Genomic DNA, 19143 nt, shown 5'->3' with positions numbered 1-19143 from the left:
CCCATTAAGCTATACTGTATACTAGACATAGGAGAATGAGAGGTGTTTGTTCTGAATTTGCACAATATTGACCGACACTGTATGTTGACCAGGCTGTGCCAGCTTTACGCATTTATGCTTATTTTATTGCTTACCTCAAGTTCTTCATTGATCTCATGTATACATCCTTGAGAATAGAGGTTGTAGATCATCTTCTTCAATGTGTTGACATATCTTCTGTTGTCTGACTTCCTGGCGTATTGGAAATGGGAGTTCAGCAGCTCCAGAATATATGGAAAGGTTGCTTTGACGTAACAGGTTTTACTCTATAGGACACAAAAGGTTGAACATTTCAAACCAGTCAGTTTCAGGGATGTTGATCAGAATGATCACCACTATGTAAAACTAGAACTGCACTCTGTCCAGTGCCAACTTGCCAACAAGCTGAAACAAGTTGAAATTTGAAGTTGAAATTTGAAGTTGAAATTTGAAGTTGAAATTTGAAGTTGAAATTTGAAGTTGAAATTTGAAGTTGAAATTTGAAGTTGAAATTAAATACAAAACCAACAAATAAACCTTTAAAGAAACGTATTATATAACTGGCTGTCGATGGTGACGTAATTACGATATGTTTCAATATTGGTTGGGTAACAGGTAAAACATACTATACGTCCAGCGGACCACAATACTTAATTGCGTGCTAATTATGTCTGTTTTGCGTGCGTGCGTGAGTGCGTGCGAATTGACAGCATCTTTTTCTCATACATAAAGAAATGCATGTTTTGAATGAAATAACAGTGAACAGAAGAACAAAGAGCATTACTTCACCGTGTTGTGTGTCATCTGGTAAAGTAAGAAGTGGATTATAGACTGTGGGAGAATGGATGATGTTGTTCTAACCGAGCTGAGACTAGGACATTGTGGTCTAGCCAGTTGTTTGAAAGTCACAGGCAAACATCCAGACGGTCAGTGTGCGAAGTCTGGAGCTATTCAACTTTTTTCTTTGTCATATATATATGTAAGGCAACAGTTAAGTTGTCAGATCTGGTTATAGATGGATATAGACAGCTATTTTTTATTATAGACGGCTTACAGGACGGCTTACAGGACACAATTAGTATTCACTCGTTATAATGGATTTCACTTTTAACCCATTCTGGGCGGGAACCCCTTTTGGTGTTTTAACTAAGCAATATGTTATAATTTAGCTAGTGCGCTATGAGCTTGTAGGTCTGCTATTTTTGAAAAATCGTAAAAATGCGGCTCAGATCTTTGAATATATATTCTTTCATAGCGAACGTTTTTTTTATTTCGACGTCGGGCCTATTTAGGCCTGAGGCCGATTCTAAAAACGCCTTCTAAAGCCTGACCTAAGTTTTCTGAAAAACTTAAATAAAAAAACATAATTTTTTTGAATACTGTACATACTGTACAGAAGCCAAAAATGGGTTCCCGGGCCTGACGGGGTAAAACACGAAAAGGGGTTCCCGCCCAGAATGGGTTAACCACATGAACCCTAGCATCCTTATGTCATAACAGGCGGATATTTGGCAAAAACAGACAAACTGCAATTTTACAAGCTCACAGCATGCCACACTGACCTCCAGACTTTCCACCTCGGAGGCCAGCCTGGTCTGTGTTTCTAAATCGTTGTGTGATCCGGTCTAGACCGGAGGACAAAGAAATATCATTTTTTTTATTTGGTTTTTTTGGCGTTGCTTTGTTAACTATTCCAAGAAGTAGTTGAAGAAACGTGTCGGATTCATATGCTGCATCAAGGCATTTATTGGGTAGGCCCTAAAATGATGATGTCCTGATCACGGGGGAATTTGGGGTACCTGTTTGTGGTTTCCTTTTCAACCCCACCGGGGTTGAACCGGTGCCGTTCTTTTTCCCACCTAATTTTTAACCAAATTAATTGGTTCATATCCCTAAAAGTTGGGTGAGATCTGGAACCAAAACAAATGCTTCTTCTTGCCCTATTCAGCTTGGAAGATGTGATATAACACAAAAAAAAAGGAACGGAGCCTATACATATTTCCAGGCTATCTCATTTAGACTATTGCAACTAGAGCCTATAACTATAGCTTCAGCCAAAGTTGTTCTTCGGCTGCAGTTGGTGCAGAATGCACCTGAAAGGCTTGTAACTGGTTCAAAGAGATTTGTGCACATCACTCCTGTTTTAGCTACTGGCTGACAGTCAACTTTAGAATCTATTTTATGGCACCTGTAGCTACATCTGGGAGCGCTAACCCCTTATGTTATGTACCACCAGCACATATCCTGAGTTCGTCAGATACATTTTATTGGTTGCACACAGTACCTGCACTCCTACACTCTACAGTAGGTTGAGGTTAGAAGTAGGCTTACCAGTTGTTCTCCCCGTGTCCCCTATGTACCCTCACAAAAAACATGCAGTAATCCTGGTCTCTAAAACTACCTCCCCCTGGCCAGCCGGGGCGCCTGATGGAGGGGAAAGGAACTGGTCGGAATAACGTGTTCCTTGTATGTGTTCCTTGTATGTCTCACCGGGGAAATTCTCCCCTGTCAGGTGAAAAGAAGCAGCTTGGACTCCTCATGCATAGAAGGTAGCATGAGGTCAGTCCGCTGCCCCCCCAGGTTGGCAGAGGAAGTGTAGCACCCAGGATTACATTAGATAATTGACACTGGGTGAATAAATGGGTTGCAAAATCGTGGGATAAAAATCATATAGAAAAAGAAGTAGGCTTTGTGATCAGAGCCCCTGCAGGCTCTGAAATGACTTGCCTGAGGAAAGACAAAAACTAATTCCGGTAAAGTGATGTCTGGTTCCTTCCACCATTAAAGAAGAGGTATAGGCTTATTTAAATGTGTCAATTTAAAGGTGGCGTGATATTATTTTGTTCAAATAAGTCTTACAATGCTCTATATTCCACAATCATTGCTATACTGTATTCGGTAACAGGGGTCTACCCATCTCTACAACTCGTATAGTAAACAGAAAATACATGTTCAGGCCAGGATACCGATGTTATCCAATCAGGATGGATTACTCCTACATGATAAGGATATTGGAAGTGACAAAATAAACAACGGCGAACGGGAGGCCGAAGGCAGGTGGAGAGGGCCCCCTCAATGCCAGTGAAAAGTGCCACATTTTCTACTTCTAAATAAACCAACTGACATCCAAAAGTGCTTTATGTAAGGGCACATGGCACTCATTTCTACTCACTCACCAGACTGTGGCGCTCTGTGAATGGATAGCTTATTGCACAACCATTGTCCAACTGGTTGTCAATCTGTGGAGTGAAAATTGAGATGTTTTGTTGAAAACCTGAATATAGGATATGCCCGTGAAGCCCACAAACCGCTAAATATTGTATTTGTCTTTCTTAATAAGTCACCAGAACCAAGGACGGGTGTTTTTGATTCATCTAAATACCAATTTAAAAACTGTGAAATACAAAAGCCTGCGTAGACTTTAAAATGACCCCAAAAATGTTTAACTTCCAGGTCATAATAGGAAAAATCGAAAGAAATAGCCTAGGCCTATATGCTTAAAGGAGCTCTTGATCCATTTTCAATCTAATCTTCATATCATTGGTCCTCGCTAATTCTCATTATAAAGTGCATGTGCTTGGTCCCCTGCCCCAAACCCTAACCTCACAGCCTGGGGAAGCCAAGGGTGAGTCTTAACCGGCAGCGCACGTCGGGAGCCACGGCTGAGTCTTAACCAGCCATGCATGTTGGACCAACGAATGCGCTCCCAATGCTGCTTCCGAAGTTTTCAGAAAGTGATGACATCCTTCAGAACTTCAGAGGGTGCATAATGTTGGTTAGACATACTGTCCGACAGTTCGACAACACTGTCACTCCCGAGTCCCGACATGCGCTGCCGGTTTCAACTAACCCGTGCTGCGGGTTATTAAACTTCACCCGTGGCTCCCGACATGCGTAGCAGGTTACAACTAACCCGTGGTGGGTTAAAACTAACCCGTGGCTCCCGACATGCGTGGCAGGTTAAAACTAACCCGTGGCTTCCTGTGAGGTTAGGTTTAGGGTTAGGTAAGGTGTCGGACTCATGACTGTAGGACTGTTGATACGTTCCCCCGAACTTTTGATCTTATGTCCTGACTCTCCGAAGTAGTTCGGAAAGCCCGTCCGAATTTATTTATTATTAATATTTTCCCCTAATAACATTGTGACTGAGGAGACGTTGGACAGGCACCATTTCTGTCTACTCACTCTGTGTCTCAGAGGAAGGCTGTGGACAGTTCAGAAACCTGCCTACCAGTGACATCACCGAATGCTAATAAAGCTAATAGAAACTGGAGACTTTCTGTTCCTGGAAAGATAGCATGCTAGCTAATGAAAGTCATTGTTCTCACGTTAATACAAATCAAAATATAACATGTGACATGGGTGTTTGAAAAATAAAATAAAAATAAAATAAACCTGCCAAATGATGATGTCACTGGTAGGCAGTTTTCTGAAGTGTCCACAGCCCTCCTATGAGACACAGACCTAGTAGAAAAAAATGGTACCATTTTATAATGAGATTTTAATGAGATTTTAAAATGGTACACACGTCGCAGCACAATGCGTTGTGAGCTTATAGATTGGCTATTTTCAGCATGCAACCAAGTGTAAAATCAGGCATTACTTACTTAAATCTTAATATTTAGTCGACTAACACTAGACTAAAACCAAAACATTTCAGATGTACTAAAACATGACTACAACTACACGGAATTTCATTCAAAAGACTGTCTAATTGTCTAAATCTAAATCTAGCTGTCAAAATCAACACTGCTGCATGGGGGTATTAGGGAAGTGCTTTTACTTAAAGGACAATTTATTTAGTAGTTACTAGTTACCTTGTAGATTTTGATTATTATTACAAAACATACACTAACCACTTCAGCCCTATATACATTTCGGCCATTAGAAAATAGCATATCTACAAGCTCACAATGCGTCGCGATGCGACACATTGTGAGCTTGTAGATCTGCTATTTTCAAAAGGCTTTATCCACCTTTTCCCCCATCCTTGTGTATGTGCTTTGCTTCCTTCAGGCAGTGTTGCCATATCTGCTTATTGAGCCTTTGACTTGTTTTTCCTGTAAAGTCACTTGTAAATAAATTATTGGTAGTTGCTGGTTGATGCTTTTTTGGGCTTGATTCTAAAGTGTACAGTAGTTGCTTATTTGGGCTTGCTTCCTAATGTTGTTTAAACCAGTGGTTCCCACATTTCTTCACGTTAAGGAACCCCAGATTAATATGTAATTGTCCACAGACATCCATCTGAAAAATATTCAAAATATTTCGATTTATGTGTTTTTAAATAACATATCCTCACGCTGTCCGCTGTGAGCTTGTAGATCGGCTATTTTCATTTGTGCTTGTTTTCATAGACCTGGCCACAAAACTGGCAACACAGCAAGAGAAAGGGGAACTTATGCACACATAAACGCAAAGACTTACAGGGAAAAGGTGGATACATTTGAAATCTTGAAATAAGACCTTCTGCATAATACTTGCCAACACTTTTGTACTTTTACTCAAGAACATTTAGAATTTTAGACTTTTACTTGTAACTGAGTATTCCTCCATTGCAGCGTTGATACGTTTACTTCAGTAAAACATGCGAGTACTGTTCCCACCACTGGGTAGGATTAGGTCTCACCAGGCGGTTGAGGCTCAGCAGGTGGTCCTTCGTCACAGAGTATCGACATGGACCAAGGACGCCACCCCACGCCAGGCACACGCAGAGCAGGAGCACGAAGCACAGATGCCTAGCCTTGAAGTCCATAAGACAAAAAGCACAAAGAGTTCAGTCAGATAACTCACCAATAGATTTAACCAATATTTATTATAGAATAAAGCCAGATCTTTATAGAGGACTTGAAGTTATAACAATATAATCGACTTAAGTTTCTATATAAATGCTGCAGAATCAAATAAATCTTTTCCCATAGCTTTTGAATCTGGATTATTCAACATTTGTGGAGCTCTCTCTGGTGGAATAAAGCCTTAGAAAAGTAAAAATGTACATTTATATTTTGGTACCACATTCCTGTAAACTATAAACATTTGTGATACTCTCCTCCACTCCGAGCCACTGAGGGTAATCAAATGAGCAGGGAGAAGATGTGTTGTGTTAATAAGGATGAATCTAGTCTCTCAAGATTCTGCAGCACCACTGCCCTAAACATAATGCGGTTGTTAGTAGGAATAAACAAAGAAGTACCAGGGAGGAAGGTGAGGAGCCAAACCAAGTTCCTGTTTTTACTGAGGTGCCCCCCCCCCCCCCCCCAGAGGCAAACGAAAGGGTAGAAAACATTGTATTATTATTATTCCGTTTTTGCCCAGCTTTGTGTGTCTGTGTGTACCCCATAGCGATGATTTCATTGGCTGAGGGCTTAAAAAGTGATTAAGCTAAAAAGTGAGGACAGAAAAGTGAGGACACCAAAAGTGATTTGCCGGAACGTGATGATGTATGATGACTTATCATCATACATCATCACGTTCATCACCAGCACCCCTCACTTCACACAAGTGTGATAATTATTATTATTATTTTGTTTGGCAAACAGACTATAGTTATTGTCACACTTTTTATTATTCTTCTTCCGGAGTAACCTACCTAACTTCCGCTGTGATTGGCCGAGCTTTGCATGACGTTTGTAGTAGCTAATTGGCTGTTGTTCATTTTGTGAGGTCTGTAGCTTACTTATTTTAAATTTTTAATGTTTAGGTATGTTTCTGCCTTTATTCATTTGATAGTGTACACAGTATAAACTGACAGGAAATGGGGAGAGATGAATCCCGATGACCAAGCTTTGGTGCATGTTAACACTCAGCAAAGGTCATGGGGATTCAAACCAGGCTGGATTATCAGCCTAGATGCCCGGATGTCTGCGCCAGCCGTCTGGGCCGAAATGTTACTTTTTGATGGACCTTTGAGATAGCTTCCAATGCTGTACACATAGTGCATTGTCTAATATAAGTATACTGCTTCCTTGGCTGTAACTTCAAAGTCACCTAGACCACCACTCTGAACTTAGTTAGTTTTGCATTAGACCCAAACAGTATCAACTCTGTTTTGCTAAGAGGTGGAGTTCTTCAAGTAGGAAAAATTGCTCCTCTGGAGCACAGGCCCGTTTTTTTGTGGGCTCACCGATTCATGTGATATTTGGACAAAATGTGTAGGCCCCTTCCCACTACTTCCTTCACAAGTGTTGTTAAGGCGAGCTTCTCAGTTGAGTCTGTCTTCATTCTCATTAGTGCTAGAGCATAGAACAACAACGGTTTCCCTTCATGCATTGTACTCAGCACTACGGTAAGCAGCTGGACAAGTACTAAATGACACACCGAGAGACAGACTGGTATGTGGCCTAAGAAATGAAGCAGCACAGAAGAAACTGCTGAACGAGAGTGACTTGACATTAAGTCATTAACATCAGTGTCTCCATGGAAATGGCCTCAAAGGAGACTCAACAGCTACTGTAAACACGACATTAAGTCATTAACATCAGTGTCTCCATGGAAATGGCCTCAAAGGAGACTCAACCGCTACTGTAAACACAACAGGCAGAGTGCATACAGTACAGACAGAGAAGCAAAGTGGACAAGGGCCATGTCTTCGTTGTGGAAGAACAGCCACGAAAAAATCGCCACGACCTGCTGGTGTAAACTTATGGACTGTGGGAAGAGGGGCCACATAGAGCGTGCTTGTCAAAGGAAAAGAAACAAAGTCATGTTTTTGTTCTGAACTGGCTTAAAAATGTACCAAATGAAATTACATGATGATTAAATGTAATAATACACATACTCGTAAGTTTTAGCATGAACTAATTCCTGAACTAATTCCTAAGCATATTGAGTCAACGCATGTGCTATGAATTTGAATTGACTCGAAATGCACTGCAGCAATTGCAAAGACATGAACTCATTCATGAAATACACAGCTATTGCAAAGATGGCAATCAAACAAATGCATAGTCATCAAACACAGACAGAACACAGAACATGCATTTTGCATGGCCACCTCAATGCTTTTCCAATTTTCTCCGATCATGCACCAAACTTGGTACCATAATCGTTCAGGGGACTGTCATCCGAATAGCCACACCAGGGACCATTATGTGTGGCCCACAGGGGCCTCATCATGGCCCCAATAGTCACATGTTAGGGTCCTCGGGGACCACAGGAACACTGTTGCTCCAATCTGCACAAAACTGCAGCTGCAACCCAGCTTTTATGCCTGATTTACATTCAGTTGTTCATTGGTGCACTGAAATGAGCAGATTTACAAGAACACAATGCATTGTGAGATTATAGATTGGCTATTTTCAGTGCGGGCCATGGCATGCAACCAAGCAAGTATGTTGCCTACTCAGTCAAGTGTCTCCAAAAAGATAATTGTGCTTGATTACAACAACACTTTCCATTGTAGTTGCAACAGCACAGGCTATAAAATAACAAACAAACAAAAACCAAAGATAGTTAAGTTAATAAAAATGTCACAAATTAATAATTTAAACTGAGGTAAGAGTCAATGCAGCAGCATTTACAATGAGCATCATGCAATAAGTGTGACGTTGTTTGGAATAATTGGAAGAGGACAGGAACTTTGGTTTGTATTGGAACAAGCATTCAGGACTGGATGGAAGGAGATCTAATCTATTTCCAGACCACTACAGTTCCCAGAGGAATGCATATGAAACCATAAACAGCTTGTATGCCAGCTGTGTGCAACACCACAAACAAAATGCTAAGCTCTGTCACATGACACCAGTTACTTTTCAGAGAATTTTTTAATTGCAAAGCAGTAACCGACCAAGCACTGCCATAGACTGAAAGTGAAATTTGCAAAACAGTCAAAGAATTGGGAGCAGGCTGACTGTGCATGTGGTCTTGCATTCAAGTTTGTTTTGTGCCAAACTGGCATCACAAGATCACAGTTCAGAAATGTAATGTTGAAATTGGACGCAAAATGGTCGTGTCCGAGTCAATTAGCGAGAGCTCTGAAGCGCATCAAAGCAGCAGTCCGGCAAGAGACGAACAGATACTATGTTCGTCTCTGGCAGCTTGTTTGTAAATCATCTCTATATTTTATGTACGGAAAAGGACATGCATGTAATTGCTCAGTCTAAAATATAGTCTGTCAAAATAATATTGTAATCAATAAACTATATCCATACGGTACTCAACTTCAGCTCTGCATGGACACCGCGAGGAGGGGGCAGAGAGAGGGAGCTCAGGGAGAGCAGGGAGAGAAAAACAAAAGAACCGGGAAGAAACGGGTCAAAAGATAAATCATTGCCCAGGCGGTGGCGTAACCGTCTGGGCACCCGACTGGTAATCCAGTCGCAGTGTGCCGTGGGTTCGACTCCCAAGCCTGACACGGCCTTTACTGCATATCTTCCCCCATCTCTCTCCTGTTTCCTGTCAGCCTACTGTCTGTCCCTTCAAAAAACCAATAAAAGGCGTAAGCCGCAAAGAAATATATATATAAAAAAAAAAAAAGATAAATCATTGATATAGCCTACATTCATACATCGATTTTCAGTCCGTTATGCAGCCTTCAAATCCAGTCCTATATTGCGCTGATCAGACCAATGGTCACAATTATGGCGTTAAACACGGCTGCTGTAGCGCCCCATATGTGCCCAATTTAGTTTTTTTGGTGTGGCTATTCTCATGGCAGAATCCTGAACAATGTTTGTGCCAAGTAGGGTGTGGATCGGAGCAACAGTGTGCCTGGGGCAACGTGTGGCCCCTGCATGTCACATGTGACCCCGGGTGTGACTATTGTCATGAATGGAGAAATTCTTAATGCCATCAAACTCAGAAATGAATGTTACTCTGAGTACAATAAAAACAAAAATGAGCAACTAATTGAAACGTGCAGAAACATACGTAATGTAACAAAATGATCAGAGTTGCCAAAAAGAATGTCTTAATGAGAACATTGAGGGAAACAAAAGCCACCCACAAAAACTGCCACTAAAACTAAAACAATTTTGGCTGCAATTTTGGCTGCAAGAACAAATTCCAAACTAAAACTACAAACATCTGCATTATTTCAAGTGGCTCGCTCATTACTGCCAAATTGGTTGTGGCGAACTGTTTTAGCAGTTTTCTCACCACAATTGCGACCCCCTGTTGGGAGAAGAGAACAAGTGGTTGACATCAACGGTCCTCGTCCCTCCCAGTGAGCTGCGGGGTTCCTCAATGAAGCATAATGGGGCCGTTACTGTTCCTTCTATACAGTACATTAACGACATGAATGCTGCCTGTAACTGCTGATCTCTGGAAAGGACAAAATGCAGGTTTAGGACCAAAATCCGTATGGCTTACCGATAACAAACTGCCACTACACCTTGGTAAAACAGAATCCATTCTTTTTGGGTCCATATAAATGATTTCAAGGTCAGAGTTGATGACACAGTCAAGAAGAGACTAGCTATTTGGCCTGTATTATTGACAAAAAATTACAGGTGAAAGCATGGCAACAACGGTGATCAAAAAAGTAAACCATCCAATGCAACTTTGAATATGCTTGCACCTCCTGGTACGCCAACGTCTCAATAATAGGCCAGTCAAGCTAAGCTAAAAATGGGCGTGACCCAAAAGAAATTGCAATAGTAATCGTTCATGGTGTTTTGTAATCTTTAGGGTCATCCAAATAACATATTAAAAATGGTTGTATTGTAAAATTGTGGATCATGGTTCATGATTCATGATTCTAAACCCATTCCAAGCATTAGTTTTGCACAAAAAACACTCCTTGGGCTAATGGCCACCCAAATGTGATGACCTCATCACATTTTTGAATGGCCGTTTTTAGCCAAAGGAGTGTTTTTTATGCAAAACTAGTTTGACATGTCACATGCTACTTAAAGCGTAATTCAAATTAGACATTTTTACCTTATATAGGTTTTAACGTTCAACCCTTGAATTTACCATGATCTAAAATGTATATAAATAATCATATGTTATTTGGATGACCCTACGGATCATAAAAAACATTGAACGATTACTATTGCAATTTATTTTGCGTCAAATTTTGACTATTGACTGGCCTATAAATACTGCAGTAGCTTCAAAGTTCCCGAAACAAACTGATTCTCGGCCTGGGGCACATGACCCACCTTTTCCCCACCCATCTTGCTAGCCTAGAATGGCTCAGGGTAGAAGACGGGGTCAAACAATTAAAAATGGGATTGGTTTTCAAAATAGTCATTGCCCTCAACGCCCTCAATATTAAATTCTTCTTAATTCCTTGTCAGTCAGAGGAAGTAGGCCACAGCTATTGCAAATTGGTTCACACAGAGCCAAGAGCCAAGATATTTCAGCACAGAGAGGGACAGAATATTGGAGGATACTAGCAGTATTGTCTTTATAAATCAAAAGATTTGTAAGTGTTTTTGAGCCAAAAGGCAATTTATGGTCAGCATGATGATTCAATAATAATATAGGAAAAAACAATCTGATTTTTCTTGTCTAAATTTATCTATTCAGCCTATAATAAAAAAGCCTTTTACAGTATGTTGCACCAGTCACCCCAACCATGGACCGTTTCAGCTGCTACTGTCTGGCAAATTACTGTACCACAGCCTCAATGCCCAGACCAGAAGACTCTGGGACAACTTTTCCATTAGACAACTAGGTTTATGAACAAAATATACAGTACATGCATAGCCTATGTACAGTATATATGTGTATTGAATGAATGAATGAATGAATGGCTTTCTTTTTTTTTTTTTTTTACATTTTAAAATTAGACAAATTCAACAAAAAAAATGCAATGTGAAGAAGACAAAACAAAAACAAGCCTCACAGGCAACAACAAACAATACTAATTCTACATGTTTGAAAAGGAGTAGAGTATAAAACGTACGGTATCTACCGGTAATATACCCTTTCATTCAGCGGCATCACACACACACACACACACACACACACACACACACACACACACACACTGCATGTACATAATATGCATACTGTAGCCTATACTGTATGTATATGTATGTAACTAACTAAGTCTGTAGATATGAATGTACAGTATAATTTGACAATGCTGCCATTAGTGCCATTGCTGCCATGACTCATGAGTATCCTGATAACTGAAGCCTGGGAGGAACCAGGTGGTTCATTAGTTAAACCGCTCAGTGGTTCCCACGCGTTCTAGCTGGAGACCCAAAAGAGAAATTAGATGTCCGAGACCTAAACTATTTTATTTGTTTCATGGAATTCGTTTGATTATTTAGTATTTGATAGTAATCGTTACTTTGATACATTCTTAGTTGTTTTTTTCTGAAATCTTCTGATGTTTCATATATATATATATATATATATATATATATATATATGCATATCAATTTACGGCTTTCCACAGTTTCCAAAGATACGGCAGTGCACTTTTTCTGCCTGGGAGTTTGTACCTGGAGTCCTGCATTTTAATCAGTTCAAGTAACGTAATCCATCTTTGTCCACTGAGCTCAGGGAAATCATGTATTCCGTTATAACGTAAGATTTGTTGCTTTCCATATTGGGAAATGGGTACAAAAGATAATGCAATTGTTTGTTGTTTTGTTACAGCCCCACTGGAACACATTGGACAAAACCTGTGGCCAGAATAAAGTTACCTTGGGCCCTTCACTTTTGAGATATGCCCACTCACTTTCAAATGGAATCATTTTTCACATCCACTTTCCTCTCCAGTAATAGCTCAAAGCAAACAATCCATCACAGTAGAAAATGGATAGGTACCCAAGCCACAAACTCTGACTGACTGACTGACTGACTGACTGGCAGGCAGGCTGGCTGGCTGGCTGGTTGCTGCATTTACTCTGCCGTGTGATAAACTGTTAGATATATGCGGCGACAAGGGCTACGCAGCAACTGTGCAGGCGAGTCCTTGGGGTCCGAGACAGATTTCTCCCTTGGGAGACAAAATAAAGAAACCTTGAACCTTGATGATTTAGTTCTGTTTTTAAGAGATGTATCAATTTTTGCTCACCAGCCATCTACTGTCGACTATAGCCTTGCCAAAAGTGGAACCAGATGTCATAATCATATTCAATACCACAGGATGCCTTTTGACGCCTTTCCCATATGGCCCTCGTTGCCAATGACGCCTTCAACACCTGCTGTCCACAAAGTGGCACTGTATAAGTTAACTTTGCAAATCCCGGCACAAAAGCCCTGTCCTTAAAATACAGATTTGCCACATAAACACATATTTAATGGACAATAATATGTTGACTTGCACGTACAGTATATGCGTGTGTAGCCTAATGATGTGAACTAATGATGTGGAAGACCTTTCGGGAACACCCAGGGTCCAGGGACCCTGGTCTGAGACCCCTAAGGGACTCCCCCTTCCTCTGCTACACAAATGCATGCCAGCGCCATGTACACTCCATACAACTGCCGGTCTATTCTTATGCAATCTGAGAAGACATCATAACAAAATAAACCCTTGGTTGATTGCCTCGAGAAAATAATTATACATGTAACACTGATAATTTGCTATGGAAATAGAAAGCAAATAGACTGTGCATTCATTCAAAGAAGGAGTCATCAATATGTCCAGACAAATCTGTGGCAAGACTTGTTGTCTGTGGCAAATATTAGATTTAGTTTTCACATAACATTATAACGTTCTTATTTTGATCATGAGACCCATGGATGTGAGTCTCCAGGTTTTCTTCAGAATATATGATACTGATTTACTATCTAAGACACTATATGGCACATTTGGGGTCTGCCAGTACAGTGGTTCTCAAACTTCTTATTTTCAAGGACCCCCATAACTCTGAGCGTGCACAAATGGACCCGAAATGTTCAGAGTTGTCCACCACAAGCCGGCATGACGATGAACCCTGATTCAAAGTCACATGCACTCAATCAGCGTGCTAAGTTTACACATGGCAGTGGTTTATTGCGTTCCGTTGCAAACTGTTCTCAGTGGTGCAAATGATGGTCAGTGACCTGTCTATGACCGTAGCAATTCATGTCATCCCATATCCCATTCCATCTCACTCCTATAATTGAAAAGACACTGTTTGTGTGTGCTTGTCTGAGCATGAGTTGTCCGTGGTAAACTGTCAGCATTGTACTGCACACATGCCCCATCTGCAGGGAGCTGCAGGGAGAACATGCCCCTGTTCACAAAACTTCACATGCAGTGGAAAGTGAGTAGCGACACAATGTGTCACTGCTTTGTATGGAAGATGCTCCACTCGTGACCACGAGCCAGAGACTCTACAGAGAGTGGTTAAAACAGCACAGTATATCACCAGTATACTGAGCTGCCAGTCTGCATGCAGGACCTTTACAGCCAGACACTAGCAGAGTGTGAATATTTTGTCACGCTGTCTTTCTCAATCACCAGCTCCATCAACAACGTTCAGGGGCAAAAGAATGAATTGCCTCAGCCCGTGTTCACTCATGGGCAGCTCAGCTCTACTGTGCTTTCTCCAGCGTAACGAGAACCACCAGTGTGAACATTTTTACAGTGGTGGGTGATGAGGAGGGAACCAACTGACAACATTGTTTATAAGGAGATGCTTAAATGTTCTGTAAGTGATTAATTCAAACACATGTTTGTAATAAGTATTTTGATCATAAAATAACATACTGCATTCATAACATTCTCTAACGATCGACTTCTGCTTTTCTGGAATGAAACGATAGTGCTGCCTGCATGTATGACAATGATCAGCATAGATTACCCTCATGATGGTGATGGGGGCAGCTGGGAGTAGGGCTGGCAGTGATAGGCTGTACAGATCCTGTGGGGCCTAGGCTGTACCCCATATCAATTTCAAGCTTTATTTATTTGAAAAAGAACAAACACGTATGTGCCCTTCATCAGGCTTTATTTATGGATCTTTATGGATCCATAAATATAGCCTGATGCCGAAATGTTGCTGTTTCCCTATTTAAGTTTTTTCACTGCATTTGAAGACAGTGTGCGGGTGTTTGTTCACCTTACCCTCTCCTATATGCACCTGTCGCCTGTGTGTAAAAGCTTTGCTTTTTATAAGCTTTATTTATTTAAAATGCTAAATCACACAAACGTCTCCATAGTATCACTTTCCAACATATTACGATGAAAACAGATCATGGGCACACGCAGAGATTATGGTCTATCATAGTAAACAGGAAAAAATGTGTTTCGTTTGTGGAGAAAAAAAAATTTAGGGTCGGATGTCTCTTACAGAGGTACGTAAAAGGTTCCAAACGTAAGGAGCCCGGTGGGAGAAGGCCCTGCTGCCTGATTTTGTATTGATTCTGGGGACAGAAAGGTATGTGACATCTAATGAATGGAGGGAACAGGAGAGCATACAGTATAAGGAATGATGGAATCTGACAGGTATTATGGAGAGCAGAATCAGAGAATCGGAGCAAGCCTGAAGAGAGAGCCAAAGGAGGGATTTGACGACTGGAGTGATACAGTGTGTACTGGCTTAGTACTGTAAGTAGGCATAGTCTGGCCAGCAGTGTTTTGAACAAGCTGTAGTGGCTTTGTGGTGCAGATGGGTGAACCGGAGAAAGGCTATTGTAGTAGTCGAGTCGAGAAGAAACAAATGCATCCATCTGGTTTCAGCACCCGGTGCATTTAGCAATGATAGAATTGATGTAGCGTAAAAAAGGAGTCTTCAACAACCAGGCAGTAGGACCTTATGTGCCTCACTGTGGCAAGCAGAAAAGACAGCAAAACGGACTATTTTGCTTTGTCGTTAGCAGAGGCAATTCTTGAACCTGTTGAGACCCTGGGCAGAAAATCCCATTGGGCCTTTTTTAACGACTTTTAATGACTCTGGGCTCCCGGTAGTTGCCTACTGTGCTGTGCCTGTTCATTAATGTGCCTCTATATTTGGGGCCTTTTTTAATCAGGCTCTGAAATTCAGGGCGGGGCTCTGGAACGGTCTGCCGCAGTTGGCCCAATTTTCCCGCCAGGCTCGTTCAGGGATCCAGCTCTGGGGATAGTATACCTGACAGCCTGGCACACAACTTCTGTCTGACACTATGCTCTATGTGTCCTTTATTTGTACTTTATTATTAGAGAACTTACAACACTATGAGATAATGTGTATTCGGACAAGGAAAGCACATAGGCGATATATATATATATATATATATATATATATATATATATATTATTTTTTACCTTTATTTAACCAGTAAAAACACAAGTCTCTTTTACAAGTGGGAACTGGCCAAGAGGCAGAGATAAAATTACACTTTGATGCTACATCATACATGTCAAATTACACATGTAACAGCCAATAATACGTCCATGTATATATATATACACACACACACACACACACACACACACACCATATTTGTTGTTGTTGTTACTACTATTATTATTATTATTATTGATGAAAAGGCAATTCATGTGTGGCTTGTACAAAAATAATACATTTCACCCACCATTTTACAACAATTTTACAACTAAGCTTGATGTGTGACATTTAAAGTGAAATAAATCGAAGTTGAATGAGCCTAGGCCTAACTATAAGCTTAGTGGAAATGAAATGTGGAAAAAGGCACATATTAGCAAGGGCAGAGGGTAAATATTTCCAGCATTTCTCTTAAGAAAAATCTGTTGCCACTTTACAGACCAGACCGTCTGTGATCTGTGTTCAAATCTCTTCACATGCAGCTATCACTCCTCAGTCTGGCTGTCCATTCCTCTCAACTTGCCAAAACCACCTGTGTGTAATATACTTCAGAGTACGACTGCGTTGCTCACCTTAAATAACTTGGGGGGGGGGGGGGGGGGGGGGGGGAATGGTGAGCCGCTTTTAAAGGCAAAGATAACATAACTTATATTTGTACGTTAAATCTAAATAAAGTTTAAAGTTTAAATCAACTGACTTTTCACTTTTATCCAAGTAAATTCTGTGAAGAAGAAATGTTACTTTTTCTAGGAGGAAAGGTCAAATTTGGCTACATTTTGCTTATGACTTTTACACTATTACATTTGAACGGTTCCTTCCAAATCGGCTGTAGCACATACTATACTGGCATCTTTCTTGGGGAAAGAATGCTGAGATCATATACATGTGTACATATGCTGCTGTTCTCTTTTTGTGCTCTTTTTTTGGACTCTCTCCTTCCCCCTTTTTACAGTTTTATCATTATTGTTATTATTATTATTATTATTATTATTATTATTATCTATGCTGCTGCATTCATTGTCTGATTCAAGGAAGCCAAAACTAAGTTTACTCTTACATACCTGTACACAAGATGTTACAACAACCTTGAACCTTGAGTAGACAGATTTGTCCGCCTTAATTTGATAATTGGTATAATATGGTTTAGGCCATATTTGAATTAGCACATAGTTATTTTGTATTTTTTTGGTTTATTTCTATTGGACAATACAACTTCCAATTTTCTATTTTAGACATTTCAATTACATTATGATCATTTAATATAGTGACTCAGTACTTATTCTTCTTTTCAGTAGATACTTTCTTAGTCTTACTCTTTGGATTTCACTTATATCTGAATCGTTATTATTTAAAGTAACAATAATACTTTTACGCAAGTACAGTTTTTGGCGAGGTGGGTGGGTAGATCACTGATTCCGTGCTGTGAGGTAAGGGAGAAAAAGTTAAATTGTTTGATTATTTACCTCATTTTTTATGGCTGGTACAACCAACTAGAACCAGAATCATTGGACGTGACAGCTTTACTATGGAGGGAACTCCAGTTCTAGTTAGTTGACTCACAATGAGCTTACAAACAATTAACTGTGAGAAAACACACTAATTTATTTTATTACATGGATACAAGGCCTGTAGAGTGACTTACCTTGGCTGTAAGGACTGGTTTGTGTGTGTTCATCTGGCCGACCTGGGCAAGTAAAAGGAAATAAAGTCCACTTTTAGAGTCATTGGCACAGAGGTGTTGTCTGTCTGTGGCAAAGATCAGCCTAGCTGTGTCACATTCCAGGTGCTGGCCTGTGCTGGAGAAAGGACATGGGGACAGAGCAGTATTCACGACAGACTGACTGAAGCACTTCAAGGTGGAGCTCTGCTGCTTGACTGTCACTATTGAGACAGAGAGAGAGAGCGAGAGACAGAGAGAGAGAGAGAGAGAGACAGAGAGAGGGGGGTGGGGGGTTAATGTTTGATGCCCTCTTCTCACTGGTTCTTTATATTGACCACTGTAGACCTGTATACTCTTCTCCGTTCAATTTTAGTATTACTCTGATTATCACCGGGGATAATAGACTTGGACAGTGAAAACGGGGGTTTAGAGCTGTGGTTATTACACATATTACTGGTAACAGTATAAGCCTCCCGCTAGACCCGTTTAATATAGCTCTTTAGTGTCATTTGGTTTGGGTTGCAGCTCTGAGAAAGACCAGTCTCAACTTGGCTACAATATTAATGCGCCACTCAAATTTTGTAGCTTCTAGAAGAATAGCTGCCCAGGAAAAAGTGGCTTCATATTTGACCGCAAAATTTACTGTGAAGTGCAAACAGCTGGCAAAAAAGATTAATGGCTTTCTCCGTTCTTTTACTGACTGATTTACTAACCAAGCAACACAAATGGGACTAGCTTTGTGGTTTATTGTGACTGTAGGCGGCTTTGGAGAACAAAAACGTGCCCCACTTTACCAACAAATTTATCAGAAACCAAGGATCCCATGATAGATTTTATACTGTTAGTCTTGCTTTTGTTGTTCAGTGTTGTTCATTAAATATATTTGAATATATATTCAATATATATATATACAGTATATATCGATTGTATACTTATTAGTCTCTTTTTTCTTTCTTCTTCTTCTTTAGGCCCATAAAGCATTTAGGCTAAAAGGACGATACAAATAAGTCCTGGGGACTTGTTTCCAGTATGGTTCTATGTATCATAGGACCATAATTCATAAATAGGCTATTGACAAATAGGCCTAGCATATTTACAATCACATGATTGATAGATTATTGGCAAATGCTTAAACAGTTGTCTGGAACTAACCCACAGATTTGTATTCTTGTCTGCAAGTTATTACATAGGCCTATAATAGCACCATATTTCCTGTCCACCACCTCCACACTAGATATACACACGAGTATACCCCAATACGAGCTTATGTGGGGGCTAATAAGGGCTTGTGGGGGGCACATAAGGGCTTGTGTG

The 19143-nt window shown here is 40.5% G+C and overlaps 1 protein-coding gene across 1 annotated transcript in view; it reads right to left on the bottom strand.

Moving 5' to 3' along the window:
* Window positions 1–17995, bottom strand: part of csf1a (colony stimulating factor 1a (macrophage)) — a 29903-nt gene extending 11908 nt beyond the window's left edge. Inside the window, exons 1-4 of the mRNA XM_080791650.1 lie at window positions 17812–17995; window positions 5645–5758; window positions 3195–3257; window positions 135–305 (exon numbers count right to left, since the gene is read on the bottom strand). Coding sequence (XP_080647776.1) covers window positions 135–305; window positions 3195–3257; window positions 5645–5758; window positions 17812–17844 — 381 coding nt within the window. The 5' untranslated portion in view covers window positions 17845–17995. The remainder of the gene's footprint in view (window positions 1–134; window positions 306–3194; window positions 3258–5644; window positions 5759–17811) is intronic.
* Between the last annotated feature and the right edge of the window lie 1148 nt (window positions 17996–19143).

The sequence above is a fragment of the Protomyctophum bolini genome (genome assembly GCF_963924005.1).
Source record: "Protomyctophum bolini genome assembly, chromosome: 2".
Taxonomy (NCBI): Eukaryota; Metazoa; Chordata; class Actinopteri; order Myctophiformes; family Myctophidae; genus Protomyctophum; species Protomyctophum bolini.
Note: the sequence above shows the minus strand (reverse complement) of the source record. Positions and strands in the feature narration are given on the sequence as shown.